Here is a 21,009-nt window from a genome sequence, read left to right on the forward strand (position 1 = left end):
GCAGTCCCAAAATGTCAAACTTGTTTTCAATGTATATTTTAGAGACTTTCAGTTTTCCTTAAGTCAGGAAGGGTTTGACTTCTGTGGAACTGGCATAAGAGATTTTTGTGCCTTGTGTCTACAGTCTGCTCCTTTGCTCCTCTGAGACAATCTCTTTGTTGTATTTCCTTATGAGCAAACTCTGAGTTGTCTGAGTCCATCTGAGTTGTACACGGCTTGGGCTGCAGAGGAATGAGACCAGGTGTTCCACCCAATCCACAGGACTTCTTCATCAGTATTTCCAAGGGGAGTGATAAAATCACTTTTAGATCTGAATATATTTTGTGGTAATTTTAAATCAACACTAGTTTGGTTCTATTTATTTTTTCCCCTACTGCATCAACTCGTTTGAGACAGGGTTTCCCTCTGTCATACAGGCTGGAGTGCAGTGAAGTGCCATTTCGTCTCACTGCATCCTCTGCCTTCCAGGCTCAAGTGATCTCCTCTCAGCCTCCTGAGTACCTAGGACTACAGGTGCATGCCACCATGCCTGGCTAGTCTTTGTATTTTTTGTAGAGATGGGGTTTTGCCACATTGCTCAGGCTGGTCTCAAACTCCTGGACTCAAGCGATTCACGTGCCTAAGCCTGTCAAAGTGCTGGGATTACAGGTGTGAGCCACCATGCCTGGTGCTGCATTCACTCTTTAATATCATTCCTCAAAGTGTCTTTTAGTTATAGCCTCTTTTTTTTTTTTTTTTTTTTTGGTCAGTCTTTCTCTGCCACCAGGCTGGAGTGCAGTGGCATGATCTCTGCTCACTGCAACCTCCAACTACCTGGTTCCAGCGATTCTCCTGCCTCAGTCTCCTGATAGCTGGGAATACAGGCACGTGCCACCACGCCCAGCTAATTTTTGTATTTTTAGTAGAGACGGAGTTTCACCATGTTGGCCAGGATGGCCTCGATCCCCTCTCTTCGTGATCCACCCGCCTCGGCTGCCCAAAGTGTCTCTTTTTTATTGTGGCAAAGTATATGTAAAATTTGCTATTTTCACTATTTTTGAATGTACATTTTAGTACTATTAAGTACATTCACATTGTTGTACAACCATCACCACCATTGTCTCCAGAACTTTTTCATCTTCTCAAATGGAAACTTTCTGTCCATTAGACATTAGCTCCCAATTCCCTCTCCTCCAAGACCCTGGCCAGCATCATTCTACTTTCTATCTCAATGAATTGACTATTCCTGGTACCTCACTTAAGTTAAAGTCCCTTTGGGATAAATTTAATTAATTGAAATATTGAACAAATATAGGAATGTTCACAAAGTCTTAAATAGATAGAGGCTGAGAATCAAACAAACTTCCATTTCCATTGACTTCCTTCTATACAACACCTAAGTCAGGATTTTGTTAAACTTAGCCTTTCAGATTTAGCTCTGTGAATTCTCTGGTGACAAACTGCTTGTTATTTTGTTGTCTCTGTTTCCTGCTGATTTATTTCTGTTTCTTCTTGTCATCTCAAATGGAAATGTGGAACAGGTGTATTTAATATTGGTGTTTCTGCTGAAAATCCACCAGTGTTTTCAACTATGGAAAGAGTAGAAAAGAAACAGGTAAATTTCAGCAAATGTATGATGACATCAATCGCAAAACAAATGTTGACTTTAAAGATGTAAATATAAAAATATGGAGGGAAAATATGTGTATCTTAGAATGAATGAAATTCACGAATTACAGCTTATGAAGACAGATCAGAAAAGTGGAATATTAATAGTTGGCCAGTTGGTCATTAACACAAAGACATGCCAGTATGGCTAAGATTTTTTGAAAGAGATTTTATTAGCTCATCATCTGCCTTTTACTGTGGGGCATGCATGTGAGTCTTTATTCTACATTTCATCCTTTCCTACAGGACAGATGACGGTGAGAGAGGGCTGCTACAGAGACCTGAAGTTTCAAGTAAATACGTCCTTCTGCAATCCCAAGACCCGACCTGTCACGGGGCTGGTGCCTTGCAAAGTATCCGCCTGTCCTCCCAGGTAAGAAGCATCGTGTTCATCAGAGCAGGTTTCCCAGTTTGCAGATGTGCTCAGCGAGTCTTGCAGCTCCTGATTTCGAGAGAGAAGTGCTGATTGCCATCATGTCACTCATAACAGTGGAGAAGCAAAGGGGACAAGAGCTGCCTGGACAAGGGACCTAGAGAGTGTGTTTAGGCGGGAAGTGGTCTGGAAATTCTTGTGACTGTAAGTGGACATTCTTAGAATGGCGTCCTGTTTGTTGTATTTGTGCTTTAATTGGTTGCAGGCTGGCAGGAGTGATAACACGCTATGGTGATAATGATGCATTCTCTCTTAGCCTGCTGTCCTGTCCACTAGTGTGTGCTTTTCTTGCCGAATGAAACTTGCTGGAAGAACCCATCACAAGGCCTGCCAGTGGGGAAGGGACCCTGAATTCCTCAGTGCCTTGCAAACATACAGGTGTGAGGGCTGGAGCCACAGAAAGCCAGGGCTCTTGTCATCCACTCTACCCTCACTGCTACTGACCCTAGGAGTTCCTAAACCCAAGCTCGGGTTCTCAGAGGCAGGAGGTGGGGAAGCGCCCCTTGAAGCAGCCATGGTCCTGCTGCACTGTCAGGAGCCATCACGTCTGGGCAAAGTCTTCATCCCTCTGGTCTTCACTTTCTTCATCTTTACGTGGGACATGTCACAGAAGGTTGTGAAAACCAAGGCAGGATTTTTCTCAAGCTCTTTGCTGGACTCCCAGCAGGGGTGCCTCTCTACTTGGCCTCCTGAACTCAGCCCCTTGTGGGAGGGAGCATGTGAGCAAATGAGTACAGGATCCAGCTGGTCACTCTGAAGACACAGGAACAAGCACCACGCAGAGCCCGCAGCCAGACCAGGCGTGTTGCCTGGAGGGGAACACAGTGGTACCCAGGCAAGGGTGCCCGTGACCCCAAATCCCCAGAGGGGGTGTTAATGTGCTAATTAGCTCTTTTAGTTCCATCATCCACAGCCCAATGGACGGAGGTGTGTTAGCAGCTCAGTCAGCCCCTGACCCTGTAGTGTGGGGCAGCTGCCCTCCACCAGCGGGGGCAAAGGGCCAGCCTTTCTGGTACCCACACTCAGTGGGCCCCAAGCTCTTGTCCAGCACCCAAGAAGAATGAGGTCATGCTTGACCACTGAAGGATGGTGAGGGCGGAGAATTTAATCAAGGGATAAAAATAGCTCTCAGCAGAGAGAGTAGCTGCAGAGGGGATGAGAATGGCAGGCCATCTTCTCCCAAAGTCAGCAGGTCTCCTCCCCCAAGTCAGGCCATCTCCCCTCTACCAACTGAGCCTGGGGTCTTTAGAGGCACAGGATGGGGGCAGGCCAAGCCATATGTACTATTGGAAAGGGCAACATTTGATTGCTTAAAAGGCATTATTGAGAAAGAACCAATCGAAAGAGAGCAGGCAAACAGGAATGGAAGTTCTCGCTCTGGTCTGTGGGTTTCAGGTTGCTTTTGGCTTGAAGCTGGGGTTTCACAGGGGACCTGCCCCTGTCTGCCTAGGATTTCTCTGCCTCCTGCCTCTATTAAAAACCACCTGAGATCACATATTTACAGAATGAAATTCTAACTCCAACTAGATCTTTCAAATAGCTCAAGGCACTGAAAGACTTAATACAAGATAATCTAATACATTTTGATAAAGATCCACAGTAGCTGGCAAATTGATCCCAAGTTTGCTGAACTGTGCCTCAAAAGCATGAAGCTGGGTACTCTCCCCGAGGCGATAAAATACAGGAAGTTGGGAGGCACTGTCTCCTTTTGGATGTGTTACCTCTGGTCTCTCTCTCTCAGTAAAGGGAAGGAGGTCAATTACCAACATTTGAAGGGCCAGCACCCCTCTTGCAATCACAGTAAGGAGGACACCTCCCTGGGAAGATCTTGTCCTCTGAGCACACCTGCCCCTGATGTGATCGGGGACCTGTCACCTTATAAAGCCACCAGCCGTGCCTCAGCCACGTTTCCTGAACCACCACTTCCCACGATCTGCTATCGAGAGAGATGCAGTCGGAATTTACACAAGAAGTTAAGTGCTTAAGATGCCGCACACTGAGGCATGGGACACCCTCTGAGGGACTCTTCCCAGTGTCAGCCAGGGCCTGTGGAGTTGATGCACACACACGATGATGCTCCACGGCCCTCAGCTGTCCGTGAGCCAACCCTGTGGGCCACTGCAGGAGAGCTGGCTGCTGGCCTTTCCTACCCAGACAGGCCTCCAGCCTGTGCTGAGCTCCATGACAAGAGCACAGCTCGCTCACCAGGGGCTCCCTCTGTGCCTGGAATGACACACCAAATACAGACACACCCTCATCGTTTAGGAAATAAACCCCATGGCTGGCTGAGGCAGTATGTAGCATGGCACCATTGTCGGCAAAAGTGACTTTCCTGTCCGAAGGAAATGGAGGCCCCTTGCTGAGTTGTGTCAAAGACAAACAAAGCCAAACACTAGGTAAGGTGGTCAGGACAGATTTTAGTCAGTGATCCCTGCTGCAATAGGGAAAAGATTGTGGCCTGAAGTGAACTACCTTCGATCAGCACAGAGGGACTGGACATTTTACAGGGAGAATAGAAGAGAGGGGAGGGGCCGAACTAGGGCGAGTTGGGGAGGTGAAGAACTGCAAAAAGCATGAAGAAGGGTTGGTCCTTGTGAAATCTATCTCAGTTTCTATGAACTGGCGATCATAGAAGTGAGGCTCCCACCTTTCCACAGAGACTGGGAGACAGGGGTCCTATCTTCGGGTGTCAGCCAGAACAAACAGGAAATTCTTTGGGAAGCCTTGAGATTTCTCAGACAGGCACTTTAAGAGGGGCTGGGGTTATCTTAGGGATGTAGCCTTGAGCTGTTAGAAACCATGTTGATGTTTGATCATGACTTTATAAGCCAAGGTGAGGCCTTGTGGTGAAGTGGGCTCAGAGGAACCTGGCTAGAGTTTGGCCAAGGACAGAGCATTGTTAACTGCTGCACCAACTTGACCTCACACCCCCTGCTCCCCGGACAGTGGGGTCTGCTTGTGTTCCAGTTGGTGTTGACATCACTGTGACCTTGATTGCAGGTCCTTGCCTTGCCATATGGAAGTTGGGAGCATCACTTCCTATGCTGAATTCCTCTTTCCATACTGTGTTTAGTCCAGGTTTGTTAAGGGAGAAGCATCTGTGGTCCCTCAAGGCACCTAGTTACCAGTGCTGTGAAGTGGGGAAACCACTAGATTAGGCTTAAAGAAGTGTGTGTGTGTGTGTATGTGTGTGTGTGTGACTTTCACATGCAGGAGAGACTAGGGTTACTAGTTCCATGTGGAAATAAATCCATCAGGATGTTAAATCTCAGGATAATTGGAAATGTTGAGTGCTTACATGCTATTTCTCAAGCTAGTCATGTTAGTGGATCAAGCATACCCTTGCAGTCTAGTCGGCCCTGGTCTACTCTGTGAAGCCCATCTAGAGAGAATGCTAGAGAAAACTCACCCCAACACAGGAACAAGCTACCAATGTCTGGGCTCCTAATTGTGTGCTTTGAGGTATCATATAATTCAGATAGGAAGTGATAGTTGGGACACCCCTGAAGAGGCCCCTTTGCATCTGCAAACCCCACAGGACAAGGCATAGAAAGCAGGAGAGCTGGTGGCCCCAGGGCAGCAGAGAGAAGCAAAAGCAACGGCAGATGGGAGCAACTACATCCTTTCCCTAGGACGGACCTCCGCCCTACCGCATGGGGAGAATGCTGGCAGCTGCTTCAGTGCTTTCTTGGAAAGAGCAGAAGAGTTTATTTAAATCATGGTTGCCCCTTGTTGCAATCTGCTTGTTGGTTGTTTGTTTTCTTTCTTGCCACCTCCCCCATACTGCCCAAAGGGACGTCCTCCTTGACACTCACTGCAAGAGGTAACCTGGGATTTTGGGGCTGGCCCCAGTGAAAAGGGAGCTTTCCTCCTCCTGGTGTTACCCAGACTTCTTCTTCAACCCAACCTCAGGTAGAACATGCTCAACGATTATGTGGCTCTTGTTTACTGTCACTCTTAGTGGTTTGCTGTTTCTATATTGTCTTACCCTGTTTTAAATCTGTCAAAACGTCGCTTTCCAAGCGAGACTGTAATACGATTATTGAATTTCAATAATGGAAATCTAAGCAGCCTTATGTGGTCAGGCAAAATTGCCCTTACCACCAACCATTATCCAAGAATGACATCCTCACCTCTTGTATTCATTTAGATAAATCTTTGTTCCTGGTGGAGAATTTTCATACTAACTATGTGGAAAAAATCTCTGGAATTGAAATGGGAGGAACTCCCTTTTCCCCATCACAAGCTGTGCGATGAGGGCGTGACTCACTTCTTTGGTGGCCCGCTGCTCAAACCTCTAGGGGGAGCAGGCAGATGGGCAGGCTGTGGGGCTCCGACCCCATAGCAATGTCTAAGGGTGAATGTTTACAGCTCCTGAACTCCCAGTGGGCATGTGTTACAGTGTGCTCTTCTAATTTTGCCATCCCTAGGCAGCTTGTGTTAATCAGCTCAATTAGACTCTCTGCCTTATCCCAAGGACAGAAGCCTTTCTGTATCCTGGGTTATCGCCTTGGTGTGCTGGAAAAATTGGATCACACGTGGGCTTGGAGAATGAGTACAAGGTTTTATTGAGTGGAGGTAGCTCTCAGCGAGGTGAATGGGGAGCCAGAAAGGGGATGGAATGGGAAAGTGGTCTTTCCCCTGGAGTTGGGCTGCTCCATGGCTGAGTTCTCCTCCGACCATCCCAGACAAACTCTGGTTGATGGCCTGCCGGCATCTGCTGGTGCATCTGCAGCGTGCCCCTCCGCCGATGTGTTTCTCTCGATGTCCAACCGCTTGTGTGTTCTTCCACCAATATGTTTCTCTCGACGTCCAGCCGCTTGTCTGTGTGCTGGCTAGGGTCTCAGGGATTTTGTAGGCACAGGATGGGGGCATGGTGGGCCAGGCTGGTCTTGGAAAATGCAACATTTGGGCATGAAAACAGAAATGCCTGTCCTCACCTAGGTCCATGGGCACAGGCCCGAGAGTGGAGCCCTCACCAGGGATGCCCCCTTCTCCTCCCAGCACTTCCCTGCCCCACTCCCATATCAGAATCAGATCTTTGCTTTGTCCACTGACACATCCCAAGGGATGAGAATCGTGCCTGGCTCACGTGGGACCTTAATAGGTGTTCGTAGGAGATGTGGATGAACCATGGTCCCATTAGGCCAGGAAGAGACACTTTAGGCTTGTGGTGTGGCCTTGGGGAAGTGGCTGCACCTGTTTATGCCTCAGTTTTCCTGGCTGTGAGATGACAAAAAGAAAATGTGTGCAGTCACATCCCAAGATTAGAAGCTCTGTGACCCCACTCTCCCTTGGGGCTGTTCTGTAGAGAAGCTTGACAGATCCTGTCTGGATTGCCACCATTGAGAAATAGGCACTACTCAGACTCACAAATCTTCTGGAATCAACTGTTCCTTAATACATCTAAACCACATTTGTATGTTCCCACGTATCTCCCATGTAAAGTATCTGCCTCACGTCACCCTCCTTCAGGAGCTCCCCTGGGAAGACCCCAAGATAGGAGCATTTTTGGTATCCTTGACTCACCATAGCACTGCAGACGAAGGTCTCATCAGACACTCGGTCACCACAGCTACTGCAACTGCGACTGCTACTGCTGTGGTCAGCTTGTCAACACTAAATCCACCTGTGGGATCCTTCCAACGCACCTACCTCTCTGTTCCTTGACTGTCCACTCAAATGGCCTCCCCTGATTCAGTCTCTCACTCCTGCTATCAACAATAACTGCCCAGAGGTATCCCTCAAGGTCCATTTCTCCTTCCCATCTTTGTTAATAGAAGCCACTGCCCCATACACTGCATACACCCACATGCACAGGGATCCCGACTGGACACTGTTTCTGTCCTCCCAGGCTGAGGTCTGGCCCGTGGGATGTGAGCCTGTGCCATCCATGCTGAGCCCTCAAGAGGCAGCTGCTCCTTCCTCGTTCTCTGTCCACCTCTGTGGCTGCAGCAGGGCCTGGCCTTAGTGAACAGCTGCAGCCCTTCAGGCAGGGGTCACCTCCTAGGGGAGTAGAGGGCCAAGACGGAGGTAGTTGAGCCTGCTGACCTGGAGAAGGACTGTGCTCCCCCACCCCACAACTGCCCACCAGCTCAGACTCGCACAAAGGGAACCGCTCCCTCCCTTGTTAAGCCATGCCTGCTGTGTCTAGTTGGTGCAGCTCAGCCACATTCTGAGCTCATACACACCTCACCTGTGACCTCTCGGTCCTTAACATCCCTCTCCAGACAGGCCATGCCTCTTGTCATGCAGCTCCTATGCTTCAAGATCCACACTGAAGTTGTCCTTCTGTCTCACTGCATGGCTGATCTTCCCACCGCTCACTGCCCAGGACCCCGGAGCCCCCACCCAGGCCAGAATCCATGGCAGTGCTGGAACCCTCCCCTCACCAGTACCTAAGCTGCCTTGCTTCACCCTCACTCCCCTATACTACCCTGGTCACCTCAGCCTGGATACCCCCAACTCTTGACCCACTCTGCACATGGAACTCAGCAGTAAATGCTACCCTCAAAATCCCATGTTATCACTCTAAAAGTGTGGTCACCCAAGGATGGTACACAGTCCTTACACCTGCCCCTGGGTCATTTGCTCCCCACCTCCCAGGACATTGGGTTCACATCACCTGCAATCTCCTCCATCTCCCTGCCCCACACTCTCCACCTGGGGACCTCAGACTAAAGAGAAGGAAACAATGACCAGCTCTTCCTCTTGCCAGAATCTCCCTGTGCCTCCAACCCCGCTGCTCTGCCCTCCCTCCCATCACAAAGGGCAGATGGTCCCAAGCCTCTAGAGGAGCCTTCGGAAGTTACTATTTTTTCCATATAAGTGACCCATTTCACCCTGTGGTTCCTATTGTTTTTCTGGCTGGGCCTCCTCTGCCTCCGCCTCTCTATGCTTGATCTTTCTGGTATTGAGAGATTCAGAGCCAAAGACATCCCTGTGTTCTGCTGTGTCCTATCTTCTACACTTGACCTTTCAAACACGGTTGAGCACACACATGCTGTCAAGAGCACTGTGTGCTGGAAGAAAAGGTGCAGTTCAGCAGGAGAGGGCCAGTCTAGGGGAAGCTGGAACTGATGTATCTGACAGCAAGTAGAAACATGAGACTGAGGCTGTCCCAAATCCACTTCAGTCAACCCTGGAGCCCTCCATCTGATGGCACCCTTTGACATGTGGACCTCATATTTTGGAATGTTCATATTGCCCTCTGAAAGGGGAAACTTTGAGACAATACAGAAGCCTCTCTGTGAACCAATGCCATGCTTTCCTGTCTGGGAAAATCTTAAGGAGAACCAAGTGCATCTCCCCGTCCATCGCCCACAAATAGCCAGGGCCTGATCGCACGTGGGGCTTAGTAAATTTCTGTCTCACAGGAGAAACAAGATCTCCAGGCTCCCTTCCCACAACTCTCCTGCACTGGAATTCTTTCTATGGAGTGGCCCGGTTGGCAGGGGTTATGTCCATGGGCCAGAGTCAGACAAAGGCGCTGGGTGGCATTGCACCTTGTTAAAGGTGCAGCCGTGACACTGCCTGCCTCCCTGGGCTCGACCCTGCCTTCCCCACTTCAGGCATGTTCCAGGTCTTCTGTCTCCTAGGATAAGGTGAGGATTCCACGTAAACGCTCTCAGGTGTGATAAATACTCACTAAATCTTGGCTATGATTATTGTTGCTGTAAAAGAAGAAAGAAATTCACAACAGTTATGTATTTAGTCTATAAAGCAAAACTATCCTCAGTAAAAACACAGAATAATGGACCTACATGGTGTATATCAACCCTTGGGGATTGTTGTTTCATTGTATTATTTTAACAATTGAGTTGGGAACATAGATTTTAATTTAAAATGTTGCTTTACTTTTCTTCTGAAATGCAAAATATATTTCTATTATGTCCTTGATACTAACAATTTTTTGTTCCTGATTAAATGGTCAGGAAACCCATGTTCCGTTTCTCTGAGGATGGAGTGTGCATCTTTCTTACTGAATTCTGTCTCCCTGCGAAGCTTCCCTGGCCTCTAGGCTGCAGGTGCTCTGAGCTGTGTCCTCAGCAGCCTGGCAAAGCTGGAGCCACAGCCCCGAGGGAATAAGCCGCGCTCTCCTTCCCCACAGTTTGTGCTCTGTCTGACACTAAGTGGGGCTCAGTGGGGTGTGATCTGGTGTTTCATGTTCACCTTGAAGGAGGGTCCCACAAGGATTGAGGGGTGGAACCTGTAAAACATCTTAATCCACAGCCTTCTCACTTTTAACTTAAATGAAAAAGGAAACCTGCTGTGCTGGCTGGAGCCCCAACCTCCTCCTCAGCACCCAGAGGTCATCCTGCAGCCTCGCGGGCTCCTGCAATTGCATTGCCAGATGGGATCCCCTAAATCATAAATCTCTGCAGGGGGTAGGGTGTTGGGTGTCTAGAAGTCTTCTTGCTGGAGATTCTCTTAAAATGGCTGTGCAGCCTCGGCCAGCAGGAGTATCCTGGAGAAATAACAGGCATCAGCAATTCCCAGCTGCTCCTCCAGGACGGGGGGAGCTGCACAGCCTCTGGCTCCCGCTTCTCCCGCTCCTCCCTCACACGGAGCCTCCTCCCTGCGCGGGCGCTGCCCAGATGAGCAGCCTATGGCCCTCCCACAGCTGCCCCGCCTCCATCTGCATTCTAGCATGAATCAGGCCTTTTTATCACTTGCTTTTGAAACATGGATGATAAATCACACAAATATTTATTCCCTTTATACTTCTCAGTTTATCTAAATGGAGTGGCTCTCCGGGTCATTCATCTTAACTCTCGTTTTCGAAGCATTAACACTAATCACACACCTTCGCGGACAGGGGATTGAAGATACAAGAGGAAATGCTTTCCAGATGGTAAATGGAGACTTCCCCTCTGTTTTCAGGACTCTTCTAGGGACGCCAAGTAAGAGTCTAGATAATGCCGAGTAAGAGTCCGCATCACATATCATGATCAAATGCTTTGTTTTCTCTGTAGCCCTGTCTCCACTTGATATTTGGATGGCTTATTCTTCTTGCTTATACAAACCCATTAGTGGAATAATTCCTTTTACAACCAAGATACGTGGATCCGTAGCTCTGCCTGCTGGTTGCACACTCTAGAAATGAAAGATAAGGCTCAGCAGGGCAGCTTTATTTCCACTGCTGTCCGATAGAAACATTTGCAATGAAAAGGGGGGAGCAATTTCCTTTTCTGTAGTTTCTTATCTCTTTTTGATCTGAGGCCGTGAAAATACTAATCACCCAGTAATGCACAGGTTACCAAGGGAATGAAAAGAAACCTGGTTGCTTAGGTGGTGTTTGTATAGGAGAGGGTTTTGCTCACAGGAATGCTGGAGAAGTGAACATCTCGGTTCATTTAATTATCTAAGTAGCTGAGCGTTCCCAAGCAGCAGGATGGGCTTCCTGGGAGTGAGACCCGCGCAGCCCCCAGGGCTGCCTGCTCGGAGGAGCGTCCTGTGTAGCTTTATTCTCGGCTGTTGCTGATGTGAAATTCCAAAGGATTTTTTTTTTTTTTTTTTTTTTTTGAGATGGAGTCTTGCTCTGTCACCCAGGCTGGAGTGCAGTGGCACAATCTCAGCTCACTGCAAGCTCCGCCTCCCGGGTTCACGCCATTCTCCTGCCTCAGCCTCCCGAGTAGCTGGGACTACAGGCGCCCGCCACTACGCCCGGCTAATTTTTTTTGTATTTTTAGTAGAGACGGGGTTTCACCGTGTTAGCCAGGATGGTCTCGATCTCCTGACCTCGTGATCTGCCCGCCTCGGCCTCCCAAAGTGCTGGGATTACAGGCGTGAGCCACTGCGCCCGGCCCCAAAGGATTTTTAACAAGGGGCTTGGCACATTTGTTTTGCACTGGGGCCCGTGAATGGCACGGCCAGGGTGGCAGGCAGCCCCGCTTCTGGGTCAACATGGCTTTCTGGAATATTTGGGGATTGTATTAGAACGCTTGGCGTTTTAGCAAGTCTACTACGCATTCATTACGTGAGTTCAAGAAGCCGTTCTATACTGTTGTCAGATCATGGGTGTGAGCCTCAAAGGTCCGCCGGCAGTGGTTCTCTGCTGTTACTTTCTTTGTGCTTCTGGAATGAGAGCCGGTTTTAATCAACTTTGGAGTACTTGCAGGGGGAGGAAGTACCGTGAGGGGCCCTTCCAGAGTCATTAGAGCTTTGTTCTGTAAATCCCAAGGCTTCCCCGCTCCGCTGGGAGAGAGCCCAGTGGGGTGGACACGGGACTATGTGTCTCACCCACAAAAGCCACCGTGCTGAGGCCCACCTGATCGTCTTTGAGTACCTGTTTGCCCTCCACTGTGCCCTTTGCAAAGACATCTAACCAATCTCAGTCTAATCAAGGAAACCAGAAGTGCTATGGCCCCTCCAGAATGAGTGCTGGGCCTGGCACAGTGGCTCACGCCTGTAATCCCAGCACTTTGGGGCAAGTGGATGACTTGAGCTCAGGAGTTCGAGACCAGCCTGCCTGGGCAACATGGCGAAACCTCAGCTCTACCAAAAACACAAAAAAATTAGCTGATAATTAGCTGATGTGGTGGCACACGCCTGTGCTCTCAACTACTTGGGAGGGAGAGGTGGGAGGATCACTTGAGCCCAGGAGGCAGAGGTTGCACTGATGGCACCACTGCACTCCAGCCTGGGCCACAGAGTGAAAACCTGCCTCAATAAATAAATAGATATATAAAATAAAAGATAAACACTGTTAGGGAGCTGTTCAGCTACAGTGTGACGTCACCAGGTCAGGTAGGAATGCCGTGGCTTGAAACTGTCTGATTAATGTGCTGATTCTGAGATATAAAAGATGACACCTTACTGTATCTCCCCTGGGGAAAATGTGACTTCACACCAAAACAATGAGCTTGAAATGTATTTAAGCAGGTACAGACATTGGCCTGCATACATCTCTAATGAAAGTCAAGTGATAACTGTAGACAAACACAATAAACCATAAGCCAGACTAACTGGACTTACTTCATGGAACGCTGAAAAGGAACATAGAAACCATTGCAGAAGCAGTGGGGATACAACATTAACTTTCTGAATTTGAGTGTGTCATTGTACATCTAGAAATCTGCCTTAAGTAGTTCTGTGAGGTATTTTGTACTTTGAGTTTTTATATTTTCTTTGCTTGATTTTCATTGTGTTGTATGTGTATGTGTTTTGTTTTATTTACTTACTTATTTTTAAAGACCTTTTTTTCCAGCAGCTTTAGCTTCATTTCACAGTAACATTAAGCAGAAGGTAGAGCGTTCCCATATATTTCCTAGGCCCACACTCATCCACCCTTCCCCACCATTAGCATTCCCCACCGGAGTGCTCCATTTGTTAAAATTTATGAACCCAGGTGGACACATCCCTATCACCGAAGTCCATAGTTTACATGGGCGCTCACTCTTAGTGTCATACGTGCTGTGGGTCTGGACAAACGTATTCTGACATCAATCCACCATGATAGTATAATACAGGGGAGCTTCACTGCCCTGCAGATCCTCCGTGCTCTGCCTGTTCATCCTCCCTCCCCACCAACCCCTGGCAACCACTGCCCTATTTACTGTCTCCACAGTGTTGCCTTTTCCAGAATGTCATATAGTTGGAATCATACAGCATGTAACCTCTTCAGATTGGCTTCTTTCACTTAGTCACATGCATGTAAGTTTCCTCCACGTCTTTTTGTAGCTCATTTTTTCTTAGCATTGGATAACATTTTATTGTCTGGATGCACCAGGTTTATTTATCCAGTCACCTGCTTAAGGACATCTTGGTTGCTTTACTTTTAGTACATTTTTAGTATTTTATATGTGTGTGCATGTGTGTATATGTGTATATATATATGCATACATACACAGATATATATATATACACATACACACATATATGTGTATACACACATATATGTATATCATCCATATAAGAAAGGGCAGAAAGATACCTTGTGAACTAAAGAATACTTCTGGTTTTCAGGAAACTTAGCTGGTTATTTAGGTTAAATCATTAAATTTTTCATTTCTGTTTTCTGGGACTCAGTGTGGTTGGCTCTAAAATTCACTGAGATTTCCCACACTCAGCGTAACTGTCCCCTAATAATTAAAACCGTGGCACATGCTTCAAATATTTTGGAATGAGAATGCAAAACAAACTGGTGGATAGATAGAATAGATAGCTTGCATTACAAATCTGTTTATATCGATGTCCATGCAATTACTGCAGATGTACTAATAAGTGCTTCCTGAAATATTTGCTGAAAACTGCAAGCTTCATTCAGAATCAAGGTTCTGGGGTTGGAGGGAAGAACACAATATATTGTTTTTAGATACAATTAGGCACCATTGCTCTATTCTCTGACCCATCAATAATTTAGAATTGTGGTTCTATATTTCCAAATGTATGGAAGCTTCAGGGCACATGTTTTTCTGTTATTTAAAGTGTTCTTATATTGAAATCAAAGGAAGTTTTAAAGTTATCTTATTTTTGGCATTTTTGAGACTTCCTTTATGGCTTAGCAATGGGAGTTTGTTATAAGTATTTCCCGTGAGAATCAAGGAATGTGTTCTGACTAGGGTTATTCATATGACAACTAGATCAAATTCCATAGTTATTTATTTAAATCTGTTATATTCTTATATTTGTCTACTTTCTCTGCTTCTGAGAGAAGTCTATTATAATTGGTTGTTTTTCCATTTTTTCTCTTAGTTTTACTTTACAATTGACTTTAAAATTCCACTTTGTATTGTTAGATAGTTATAGTTTCTGCATAAATTGTTCTTTTGTTATTAAGTAATGACCATCCTTATTTCTAATCTTGCTTTCCAATTTATGATTTATATTGTCTGAAATTAACACTACGGGCACCAGCTCCATTTATTATTATTTTTTTGACCTGGCTTACATTTCTTAATTCTTTTTATTGTTAAATGTCTGTGTCATTAGGTTTACCTATGTCTTTAGTAAATAATATTCTGCTGGATTTTGATTTTATCAAGTGAAGAATCTATTTTTTTTTTTTTTATAGACAGCGTTTTACTCTGTCACCCAGGCTGGAGTGCAGTGGCGCAATCTCGGCTCACTGCAACCTCCGCCACCCGGGTTCAAGCAATTCTCCTGTCTCAGCCTCCCGAGTAGCTGGGATTACAGGCACGCACCACCATGCCCAGCTAATTTTTATATTTTTAGTAGAGAAGGGGTTTTGCCATGTTGGTCAGGCTAGTCTTGAACTCCTGACCTCAGGTGATCCACCCATCTTGGCCTCCCAAAGTGCTGGGATTACAGGCGTTAGCCACAGTGCCCGGCCAAACCTATCTTTTCTTTTAACATAGCTGAATCTCTTCTTATGGAGTGTGGTTATATTTGGATTTAGGTCCACCAATTTATTGTACGTCTTCTACTTACCATGTCTTCTTTTCTTCATCTTATCGTTTCATGTCTCTGCTCATTTCTAACGAATCTGTAGAATTGTCTTTATTCTCTTCCATTTCTACTACTGCTGGAAGTGATATATTCTTCTATAAGACCACCACTTTCTGATTGAAAATAGATAAGACAGACCCGAGTATAAATTACCGTAACTTGCTAAATATCCAGGATTACTCACACATGATTATCTTAAAACTCTGAGAAATAAGTAATTTATACAAAGAGCTAAGTGAGCTGTGATGAGCTTAAACTGGAGATTAAATCTTTTTGCAGACCCATGATGCAGAGTTCCTAGATTTTCTGTGCACATTCTTCAAGGGGTGTTGGAAAGCAGCAGGCCAAGAGCCAGGCACTACGCAGCAGACACACTAGCATGGACGGTCTCTGGGGAGGCTGGGCCAGCGAGCAGGAGAGAAGGCATCCCTGACTCACACAGTGGGGCTGCTCGCATTTGGAGTGGGGTCAGCCAGGACTATTGAGCCTAGAAGCAGGACCCAGCACAACTGGCCCCAGAAAGAGAACATCTTCCTCAGAGTATGACCACTAGCCTCATTTTTCTCTTTTTTCTTGCCAAAAACAAGAAACAAAACAAAATGAATGAAAATGCAAAAAAAAAAAAAATTCTTCATGAACCCTGTGTTTATTAAGAATAAATATGTTTTAGTGTCACGATTTCTTTCAAGATACTCACCGAGGCCTCATTTTCGAGAGCATTGAACTCTGTTAAAGAAAACATGGCAAAATGTTGCAGTCTTTTAAACCATGCTTTGATTCTGAAAAATTGCAGATGCTAAATGTGTTGGACATGAAATTTATGAAGATGTCACTAATTTAGAATTTGTGATTTTCAATGACAGAGTTGGATTGAAATCTCCCCTTATGCTGTCTCCCAGCATAAGGTTTGCTAATGTAATTTAAAAGAATAGTCAAATGTCAGTGGAAGGACAGATGCTTCGGCCACATCACAGAAGAAAACCAGGCTTCCTCCCCATTCACCAAGACAGCTTTTATCAGGGAGATAATATATACTACAGCATGTGTTCAGTTACTCGGCAGATACTTACTGAGTGACAGACAGCCCAACACCTGCCACAGACTACATGGTTTGGAAATGACCCCTGAGCTATAAGGCCAACGTGCTAGAGAGGGGCAGTTGCTCACCAGGCTGACCAGTGAACACACAGAATCATTTCAAGGTTTGAAATGATTGCAGTCATCATAAAGGAAGACCACAGTCTCCTAGGATGCGTGGGTTTGTCTGGATCCAATGCAAGGCAGGAATCCATGCAAGAATTCCTCTCTCAGCTCCAGCCACCCTCATTGTCCCAGAGTCTGATTATACTTTTACGCTAAATGAAATTCCAATAATTAGGACTTTTTCATTGTTTTGATGCATTTATGATATATTTCCTTAATTTACAAAGACTAAGCTGGGTGTGGTGACTCACACCTGTAATTCTAGCACTGTAGAAGGGTGAGGCCAGAGGATCGCTTGAGGATAGGAGTTTGAAACCAGCCTAGGCAACACAGTGAGACCCCAACTACACAAATAGTAATAATTTTAAAAATCAGCCAGGTGTGATAGCATGCACCTACAGTCCTAGCTACTCAGGAGGCTGAGGCAGGAGGATTGTTTGCACCTGGGAGGTCAAGGGTGCAGTGAGCTATGATCGTGCCACTGTCCTCCAGCCTAAGTAACAGAACAAGACTCTGTCTTAAAAAAAAAAAAAAAAAAAAAAAAAGACTAAAGAGAAGTAAAGAGAAGAATCTGTTTAAATTGTTAAAATTCAACATTTAAACTAACTTTAGGGTTTTTTTTCTTACATCTATTATTTCAGTGAACTTTTATTACTTAGTCACCACATGAACATTGTTTAAAACATTCATTGTATTGTACTTTAAAGTCATCTATGAGAAGTCACAGCTCCCTGCCCCAGCCACTCACCCATCTGCAACCTCAAAGACCCGGTGCCAAGAATTGCAGTGATTTGGTTCTCTGTTCTGGTATTCTGATATTTGGAAATAACATGCATGATAGCCGTTTTCTATTTATTGATTTTAAAGATTATCCTATTATCCATTGCAGGTGAGGACTTAGCCTTTTTGTGGCACCTTTTATCAGTTTTGTATCAGTCAGCTCTCACCACCAAATTCCTGTCCCTCCGTCCTGCTTATGTGATTAGAACCCATGGTTACTCATTGTCATCACTGCTTGTTATTGTTGCTAGCTGAGCAGAGCTCCCTGATTCTATCTTCTTTCATGTATAAAATGTTGTTTGTCTAGAAGCTAATGATTGCCTGACTTTTGTTTGCTTAGGTTTGTTATATAAATTCCAAAAGATATATCAAGTTCGTGGATTCATTTAACAAATATAATTGAGTGTCTACTATGTGCCAGGCCCTTGGGACACCTTAGTGAATAGACAGACAAAGCTCCCTGTCCTGGAGGAGCGTGTGTTTAAGTTGGGGGTGACATAGAACCAACAATAGATACAGTGTTTATTTAGACCATATGCTTAGACTTTATGTTTATTTCTATTTTTGTTTATTTATAGATGTTTATAATGTATTTTAAATGATAGCACATTTTAGAAAGTGATAAGTGTCATGGATAAAAATGAAAAAAAAAAGGGGGAAAAAAACAAATAAAAAACCAACCAAACAAAAAAACAAAACGAAGGGAGAAAGGAAGATTAGAATTCTAAAAGAAGGGGGTGCAGGTTGTAGGTAGACTGAATAGAAAGTGCCATTTGAACAAAGGTTAGGAGGAGGTGAGCATGTGAAATATCCACGCTCTATTTCCCCCACACAGGCCAATCTCTCCATCCCTTTTTCCCTGCACTCCTCATTCCCAGTGTTGCCCTCCTTGTTCCAGCCCAGGCCTGTCACCCTCCTGGAGCTTCCTGTGTGTCTCTGCCATGCTGAACACCCTGTTTGTGGCTGCCAGGCATTGTCTGTATGTGGGAAACACAGAAGCCATCTTCTGACTGCCTCTAAGGCTTCTCAGCTAACAAAGAGTTAGAGAACAGGATTCTGGTGTGGAAGTCACTTTCCCCAGGAGTTTTAGCGTAATGTCCTTGTCTCCCATCCACTGTGGCTACTGAGAAGTCCATTGCTCCTCCAATCCCCAGCCCTTCATTTGGAAACTGTCTTTTTTTCATTTTCCTCTCCCCTTTCTGGAAGCTTTAGGGACTTTTACTTATTCCTGGTCTCTTATGTGCTTTAATGGCTTTGTATTTTCACTCATTTGCTGAGTCCACAGTGGTTCCTTTCAATTTGGGGAAAAAAGATTTTACTAATACTCTCCTTCATTTGTTTATACTCTTGCCTTCTGAACTCTAACACAGTAGACGAATGTTATGATGTTCTTGTGTTTTCTTTTCAGATGTCCATCTCTTTGTCTTTTTGTCTTGGAAGTTTTTTTGAATTTTATCTTCCAGGTTTTCTGCTTTTTGTTTTGCTTTTGTTCGTTTGCTTCTTTTATACCTGATTATCCTCCTTTATATTTTCAAATGCTCATTTTATTTTTTGGTCTTTGTTTCTTCTCTTTTAAGGCATCCTGCTCTACTTTTTTCTCTATAAAGATACTAGAGTTGTTTATTTTCCTTCCCTCCCTTCCTTCCTTCTTTTCTTTCCTTTTCTTTTCTTTTCTTTTCTTTCTTTCTTTTTCTTTCCTTCCTTCCTTCTTTCTTTCTTTCCTTTTTTTCTTTCTTTTCTTTCTCTTCTCTTCTCTTTGCCTTCTGTAAAGTATTTTTATCTGTAGAGTATTTTTCCTCCATATTCCTTCCACTGTCTGAGTGGTAGATTTTGCTCCTTTTTTGTGTGTGTTGATATCTTCCATAAATATCTAATAATCCTGAACTGAATCCTGAATCCTGAATCCGGGCACATTAAGAGTGAGTCACCAAGACTTCACTTAGATGTTCTCGGTGTTGAGAGACTCCTTCATCAATGGCTGGGCAGGAAGCCTTTTATTTCTGCCCTGCCACCTCCCAAATTATTTCCTCCAGGTTCATCCATTTCTCGGAGAAAGATCCTGTGGCGGAGTGAAGGACAGTGGAGGGGTGGGTGCGTTTCAATTTATTATTGCTGATTATTACAATGAACATCTTATGACTACTTAGTTGTAAGTTGTGTGTCTTATGACTACTTAGTTAGAGGTGTGTGTGTATTCCAGGGGTGCATGAACATGTGTGCCTAGTACTCTGAAGCACAGAGAGAAGGTTGGGAAAGTGTCTTGGAATTTCCCGTTTAAACACCTCTGGCTGGTATCCCCAAGTCAGTCTCTGCAATGGGAACCTCCTTCCTGGCCTTCATTAGAATTAGGGATGGTGGTGGAGAGGTTTAGTGCATGCTAAACCTACCTGTTGAGTAACAGAATTCTGTTGTTGTTGCTTAAAGTGCCAACTAATTAGTCATAAGACATTCATTGTAACAATTAGCAATAATAAATTGAAGCTAAAGCAATTGAAATATGGAAAAAATGATATAAGCCTATAATTAAATATATTGAGAAGAAAATAAAGTAAATTACCTCTAGGGGAACCTACCCATCCCACGTTGCTCAGAACTGTCCTGATTTTAAAACTGGAAATCCCAAGTCTGGGAACCATCTCAGGCCCAAGCAAACCAGCGCAGCTGTTCACTCTACCCTATCTCTTCATGTTTGATAAACATACTGAATTATAGTAGAAAATGTTAATACAGTTATTTTCCTTCTAGCCAGCAATATTCACCATTGGATGCTAAATAATCACTGTTCTTTAAAAAGAGAAGCAGAAATGTCCAGGGAATACAAGTGGAGTGTCAGTGCAGAAATGATAGTAATTATTGGGGAGGAGAGCATCACGTGAAGCCAAGAAAGCTGAAGCTTTCAGGCTCTTCTAATCGCAAGTTCCTAATTTTGAAAATACTCTTCTTAAAAGGTGTAGCCCTAAGTTACATAAGCTCCAGGCCTCACAAAACCTCCAGGATCCACTCAGATAATAGTGCTTATGATGATGATAAAAGGTTTTTAAAACTTTCGTATTAAAACATGTATTTTAACACTTCGCTCCTTATATCAAAATAAATCTCATTTTGATCAAAATCAAATTTAAAGTAATCAAAATGTTTGAAGAGAATATGAGTAAATATTTCATAATATTAGGGTATTAAAAACTTTTATCATGTAAACAAGAATCTATTAAGGGAAATTTCATTACATAACACAAATATAATGTGTAACAGCAGCAAATCAGTGTGTCTGGCAAGATGCTACAACAAAATCCCATGATTGCTACACAGAGCGCGAAGGTTATGCACTGAGGACCAAACAGTTTGTCTCCCAAACCAGGCCATAAATTTTGTATTTAAAACATGTGTAGATGCGGAGACTGGGGAGTTGGCCATTGGGGATTGTAGAGTGAGAAAAATACCAGGGACATGCTTAACCCACCACCCTATTGTGTGGTTTATAGGCATTGAATGTAAATGAATCCATATGAAAGTGTATTTCACAGACTCTTATTTTT

General features: G+C 44.9%; 1 protein-coding gene across 6 annotated transcripts in view; it reads left to right on the forward strand.

Moving 5' to 3' along the window:
- ADAMTS16 (ADAM metallopeptidase with thrombospondin type 1 motif 16) overlaps positions 1-21,009 on the forward strand; it is a 174,912-nt gene that overhangs the window by 116,112 nt on the left and 37,791 nt on the right. For all 6 annotated transcript variants that reach the window (XR_010126359.1, XM_063664644.1, XM_063664645.1 and 3 more), the window contains exon 18: positions 1,894-2,020. Coding sequence is in view for 5 of the 6 variants with exons in the window: in XM_063664644.1 (XP_063520714.1) it covers positions 1,894-2,020 (127 nt within the window). In the remaining variant the exon portion in view is untranslated. The remainder of the gene's footprint in view (positions 1-1,893; positions 2,021-21,009) is intronic.

Source organism: Pongo pygmaeus, chromosome 4 (assembly GCF_028885625.2).
Source record: "Pongo pygmaeus isolate AG05252 chromosome 4, NHGRI_mPonPyg2-v2.0_pri, whole genome shotgun sequence".
NCBI lineage: Eukaryota > Metazoa > Chordata > Mammalia > Primates > Hominidae > Pongo > Pongo pygmaeus.